The sequence below is a fragment of the Engraulis encrasicolus genome, unplaced genomic scaffold, assembly GCF_034702125.1.
Source record: "Engraulis encrasicolus isolate BLACKSEA-1 unplaced genomic scaffold, IST_EnEncr_1.0 scaffold_66_np1212, whole genome shotgun sequence".
NCBI lineage: Eukaryota > Metazoa > Chordata > Actinopteri > Clupeiformes > Engraulidae > Engraulis > Engraulis encrasicolus.
Window position 1 is genome coordinate 217,902 of NW_026945994.1, and position 6,688 is coordinate 224,589.

Here is a 6,688-nt window from a genome sequence, read left to right on the forward strand (position 1 = left end):
GTAGACTTCATCCAAATTTCAAAATATTTTACACAGTGTGTTTCTACTGGGTGTAGAACATTTTTACTATAGGGCCAAGGCAATATCTTTTCATAGGGGGCAACTGATGCACCCTAACGGGTACTTCCTTTGTTTGTAAAAATCGGACATGTTTGCTCTGCCTCTTGCATTGTACCTTTTTTAGATTTTCAAGTAGCGGTCCAGGAAGATCACAAGGGCTGTGAAGACACCCCACACTCTCCCGGGCACCGGCGTATGAGGCCCAGGGCCGTACCTGAGCCTCCCTGCCCGGCTGGAGGAGGCCTTGCCCTGGCTAGGTATTACCCCGGCCAGAGCACAGGTCCCACACACCATTAGACCCACACAGAGTAGTGGCTGAGGATTGTAATAAAGGGTCATAATAATAGCCAGGAGGTCATAATAGTGGTCATAATGACAGTCTGGATTTTTTTTTTTTTAAAGAAGAAAAAAGAAAATTATTCCCTAAATAAATTAATGGAGGCCTGTGAATGAATGCTCCGCCGGCAGGCAGGGCAAAGCTCAAGCCTCCCTGGCCGCCTGCATCTGGGGCCTCTCTCCCTGGCTAGGTATGACCCCGGCCAGAGCAGAGCAGAGGCCCCACATTACCATTAGACCCACACAGAGCAGTGGCAAAGGCTTTTAATACTGGTCATACTGTAATAATAGTCACATGGTCATAATGACAGTCATGATTTTTTTTAAAAGAAGAAAAAAGCAAATAATTCACTACATAAATGAATGAATGCGTATGAATGGATGCTCCACCGGCAGGGCAGAACGTATGCCTCCCTGCCCGGCTGGAGGAGGCCTTGCCCTGGCTAGGTATTACCCCGGCCAGAGCACAGGTCCCACACACCATTAGACCCACACAGAGTAGTGGCTGAGGATTGTAATAAAGGGTCATAATAATAGACACATGGTCATAATGACAGTCATGATTTTTTTTTAAAAAAAGAAGAAAAAACACAATAATTCACTAAATAACTGAATGAATGCGTGTGAATGAATGCTCCATCGGCAGGGCAGAGCGCATGCCTCCCTGCCCGGCTGGAGGAGGGCTTGCCCTGGCTAGGTATTACCCCGACCATAGCAGAGGCCCCACATACCGTTAGACCCACACAGAGTAGTGGCTAAGGATTCTAATACTTGTCATAATAATGGTCATCATGACAGTCAGGACCCACACAGAGTAGTGGCTAAGCATTGTAACACTGCTCATAATAATAGACACATGGTCATAATGACAGTCATAATGTTTTTTTTGTCCAACGTTTTGAATGTCAAGCAATAATCTAGGTGCTGACTTACCTTGATATACCTTTTACAGTTTTTCTCGATTGGTTTGGCTAATTTCTCAAAACTGAGATGACATTCTCAAAACAACACGGACAAATCTCCAAACCAACTTACAATTTCCCACAACAGAATGGCATTTTTCATTGCTTTCATCTGTTGTGCAAAAGTGTAAGAATGTTTAGCCAAATGACCCAAAATTTATAGAAATGTCATCTGGGTTTCAAGAAATCAGCCAAACCAATCGAGAAAAACTGTAAATGACCTGGCAAGACTTGCATTCACTTCCTTCTGCTCTGCCATGTGTTTTTGTGTTCTTGGAAAAAATGCAAGGTAGATCAAAATCAATTAAAATTGCTTTTAAAGGCTATTGCCCAGGAAAAAAAGTGCTTTAGAAGTAGAAGGTAGCAATTAGAATTGCTTTTGAGGCAATGGATTGCCAAGGAATGAATGCTCTTCTTCAGAAGTTCAGGAGTTTTCAGCTGGTAGATTTCGAAGTGAGCATGCAGCAACCTTCTTCCTTCAAAAAAAAGTTCAGAAAGTGAAGTCTCTAGCAAAACATTTGAGTATTTATCATGGCAAAGTCTGTGGTGGTTGGTCATCAGAGTTAAGTGCAGTGAAGCCCCACCCATTTTAGTCATGTGCTACAATGGGTATTAGCAAAGCCATACAGAGAACGGAGTCAGGCCATCTCCGCTGTCTGCTAGGGCCGACTTCCTCATTAGCAAAAATAGCTGTTTTAGCTTCTCAGTACTGCTCAGCGTTGCGAATGTTAGTTCCTAGTAGTGGGCGTAGCACACAGCAAATGCAATGCGATGCAATGCAGGGAATATGACAAGACTTGCTGTTCGTAGTAATAACTTCAGATAAACAACACAGGTGGTAAAACTGTTGTGATTATCACCACCGAGACAGTTGATAGTTTACATATTTGTGGTGATTACCCCGCAGTATAGTTCGTTAGTCCTTATTTTTGGCTGTTAATGTGGTGGTTCTATGTTGAGTCTATGGGAAGACAGCCGCTTTAGGAACTCGCTGAAAGGCTGCAATTTAATTCCTGGTCCTCCAATCGTGTAACTCTGTTCTCTGTATGGCTCTGGGTATTAGTTAATGGGCCATTAAAAACAAGTTTCGATTGATTTGGAGATGGGTCATTTTAATTGGTTTCAGGGTGATTTGGAGATGGGTCATTTTAATTGGTTTCAGGGTGATTTGGAGATGGGTCATTTTAATTGGTTTAATAAGGTGTGATCTATTTAGTCATGTGCTACAATGGGCATTAGTAATGGACCATTAAAAACAAGTTTCAATTTATCTGGAGATGGGTCATTTTAATTGGTTTCAGGGTGATTTCGAATCACACCATAAAAAAACTAAAAATGCATTCAGAGAACGCAGACCTCCGCCAAGGAATTTCAGTTCGTTTCGGACATAGGTATAGAGTCATGATGTGGTTTCATGCATTTAGGCCTATAGGCTACATAACATTTGTGTTCAGGTAATGGAACCATCAAGTCGTAACCAAATTACAGTTCTATCTGTCTCTTTTATCATTTCCATGTCCTCTAGCCGTGGACTGTTTAGTTCACCTTTGACTGTTTTATTGGCAAAGTGATTGTTCATGCTATATGCCTTCTGTGATTTGCAAATGCACTTAAGCCTTGAAGCTCATTGCTACATATTAGTCACATTGTTGATGATTGGCAGCATGCCTTTCATTAGGCTACCATCTAAAACAAAATAAAAATTAAAAAGCACAATTTTCATTGGCCAACACCCATAGTAGGCCTACATATTCTACAGCAGTGCAGCGGTTCCCAACCACTGGGTCGCAGACCCAGAGCGCAGTAGTCTAATAGGACTATATATAGTCCTTTTTTTGTAATAACAAGACAACATACTGTAGACTACTTTGAGCCATTCACTTAATTATTGAATCAGAATGAAATGTGCAAGAATCCCCTTCAGTGGCAGTGCATGGATGGTTGTGGAGTGTCAGTTATTGTTTTGGGCTATTTCGTAAGTCTAAACAAACTTTTGAGAGGTAAATCCACTTGTATCATTTCTAGCTGTTTCAATATCGTGACACCAACGTTGTGCTACAAACGCAATTGCTTAGCGAGAGACATGTCGACTCGACTGGTCGCAGCTAGCGGAATCATTGCCTACCCCGACACTACACTTGTTGGAGAAGTTCCTCCTACCTGTGAATAGCGAGTCATGTAGCCTATGGGAATCCGTTCATGAGGGTTATTGCGAGTTGGTCTTGGCGCTGTGGGCAGATGATCGGCACCCGGGCCTGCTCTCTATTTCGTATTGAAAATCACTGTTCGCCGCATCTCCAGCGTTCATTCGATGAAGTATAGGAACTAGTCTATGGAATGTTTTGTAGTGCTAATGGCTTCAGTGCGCGGGGATTGGGGAAGCAGCAAATCACCGCTGATTAACGCAATTCGTGCGCGCCTTTCTTTGAGCTTCATTTTATATGAATGTTTTGTGACAGCATTGTGAACTTAAACGATCTGCGAGGCTGTAGCTAAGGCTGCTTTTTGATAGCGATTTTGACTGCGGTAAGAATTTCACTTCAATGCTCTGCCCCGGTGTGGCTGCGTGAAGGTACGCCAGTTAGTAAGTGGTGCTGCTCAGGGCTCCTCCTCAGTGGTCCTTGCGCGCCCTGTGGCAGGCCATGTAATAGCAGCGTGACGAACACACACACAAACTCGGGCGATCACATAACCTCCTGGCGGAGGTAAATATATAAGGTGTGACATTCACAGAAAAACAAATCTTGGAAGCTGGGTGCATATACTGAATTTTACCAAAATGAGACACTTGAGGTAAAGTTACACAAGAAAATCTGCTTTTATTTTTTAAGTTGCAAAACAGCGACACAACAAAAATCAGCACTAAAAACACATATAAAACATTTCACCAAACGGCTCATAGTACGAATTGAGTCCTCATCCATATCCTTTAAAGGGCCATCAGCACAAACAAACACATAGATGAAACATTTCACCATCTAGGGACATGTCATCAGTGTTTCTGAAGGCTGATGCACTTCTAGAGCCAGGGAAGGTCCATCCCCTAATTATTAAAAGATTTTTTGTTGACTCCATAGTCAAACAGAACTTCCTCACCCACTGCCAAGTCCTTGGTTGCAATGAAAAGGATCACATCCTTCATTTCTCCATGATCCATGATCCATTCATGTAGTCAGACATTGCTTTCTTCTGAGAGTCATCCATGCGGTTAGCTGCTGTCTCAAATACCCTCCGTACAACCTGGCTGCTCACCTGGGGGACGTTGTACTTTTTCTGGAGCTTTATCAGGTCACCATCTGCATTGTTAATTGGCCTACCGCTGGAGGACACAAAGAAAAAAGCGTCTCCATCCTTCTCATCCTGCTCATCTCTCTTACGTTTCCTTTCGCCAGCAAGGAGCTGTGGCCGCACTTTGTTGTAATATTTCTCAAACCACCCCTCCTCCTTCTTTGACAGGGCAATTGAGACCATGAAATGTCCAGCCGTCTTGTGGTCCTTTACAGAAACGATCGTCCATTCCTCTGCTTGTTTTCGGTCAAGCCATTCAGAGACCTGTAACAAAAAGAGGATATGCCATTGATTAGTAAATGTAAAACGCTAAAATGTCAGGGTAAGTATATCAATAGAGCACATAGGAGCACAATAGAGCAGTCACACTCACCCGCATGCTCTGCACCACACATGGCCTTTGGCAGTTTCCTAGTATGACAATTGCCTCAAGATAGTAAAGGACAGTTAGGCACTGAGTCATACTCAGGGAGGAAGAAGAAGTGTCATCAAGTTGATTCATGATTTTCACTATGTCACCTTCAGCTTCATGAAGAACAGCCAAGCATTCTCGAGGTGTGGGTTGACTTTTGTCAAACAACAAGTCATGCCTCTTTTGCACAATTTTGTCTTTGGAATACGTTCTCTCTTGTCTGCATTGAAACAGCTCACCGCTGCTGCAAGATTCCACATCAGATGGCTCTGCCTCTCCGGGGGCATCCGCAGGGCGTTCAGTGACCAAAGTTGGATCATCAATGGGCAGAGAAGAAGGGGCTCCAGTCACAAACAAGTGATGGTATTTCAGCTCCTCAATCAATCCTTCGAGTGGATTTGGTGATGAGACGATTTGCTTCAGGACTTTATAACTAAAAGCCCGTCCATTCTTCAGGAGGTCACATACATCATTCTTGGCCTTTTCAACCACCTCTAGGATCTGTGGACCAGTCTTATCCTTCATGCAGACTCTGCGCAGGTGACAGGATAGAGAGTCTTGGGTCTTCAAACAAACTGGACAGAGTAGATAGTGTCTACGTGCAGCTTTCCTGGTAAAACAAAATACATTCATTGAGAAGTCATCACAACAAAACATTTTAAAAATGGTAATACATTAGCAATTACACTTTGTGAGCAATTACACTATATATATATATAGTTATTAAATATTACTTACTTTTCCTCAGCCATTTCTTAAAATGAGATGAATCACTCTCTGGAAGAATTATGGCTGTTCAGAAGAAAGACAAATTAGAACAAGACCAGGCTTTTTGAGGAGAAACCACTCCTTGATCAGATATAGCAATTAAAATTGCTTTTAAAGGCTATTGCCAAGGGAAAAGTGCTTTAGAAGTTGAAGGTAGCAATTAGAATTGCTTTTGAGGCAATGGATTGCCAAGGAATGAATGCTCTTCTTCAGAAGTTCAGGAGTTTTCAGCTGGTAGATTTCGAAGTGAGTATGTAGCAACCTTCTTCCTTCAAAAAAAGTTCAGAAAGTGAAGTCTCTAGCAAAACATTTGAGTATTTATCATGACAAAGTCTGTGGTGATTGGTCAGCAGAATGAATTGCAGTGAAGCCCCACCCATTTAGTCATGTGCTACAATGGGTATTAGTGATGGCCCATTAAACAAGTTTCAATGGATTTGGAGATGGGTCATTTTAGGGTGATTTGGAGATGGGTCATTTTTAGGGTGATTTGGAGATGGGTCATTTTAGGGTGATTTGGAGATGGGTCATTTTAATTGGTGTCAGGGTGATTTATATCAAACCTTACAAATATATAAGGTGTGACGTTCACACAAACATTCACAAACACTATCATGAAACTCTAACTATGTCTTTGGAGGCTTTGAATAAAATGCTAAATCTATATAAAAATATATACCCCTTCATTTGTAGGCTTGGATCATTACTGTATCTACGGGCCGTAGTGATTGAAGAGATGGCCGCATGTGGCCCGGGCCCCCAGTTGCCTACTCTTGATTTTAGATTTAGCAACTTGAACAGTTGTCTGTCTAACAAGGGGCGCTGCCCGTTGATATCTGAAGCCTAAACTGATTGACATTAT

General features: G+C 42.4%; 1 protein-coding gene across 1 annotated transcript; it reads right to left on the reverse strand.

Annotated features, from left to right (window-relative positions):
- Nucleotides 1-4,128: 4,128 nt before the first annotated feature.
- On the reverse strand, nucleotides 4,129-5,851 carry LOC134444691 (uncharacterized). Its single transcript, XM_063193919.1, has 3 exons — nucleotides 5,797-5,851; nucleotides 5,020-5,668; nucleotides 4,129-4,910 (listed from the first exon to the last, which is right to left on the reverse strand). The coding sequence occupies exons 1-3, from the start codon at nucleotides 5,808-5,810 to the stop codon at nucleotides 4,497-4,499; spliced, it is 1,077 nt and encodes a 358-aa protein (XP_063049989.1). The 5' UTR covers nucleotides 5,811-5,851; the 3' UTR covers nucleotides 4,129-4,496.
- Nucleotides 5,852-6,688: the final 837 nt, after the last annotated feature.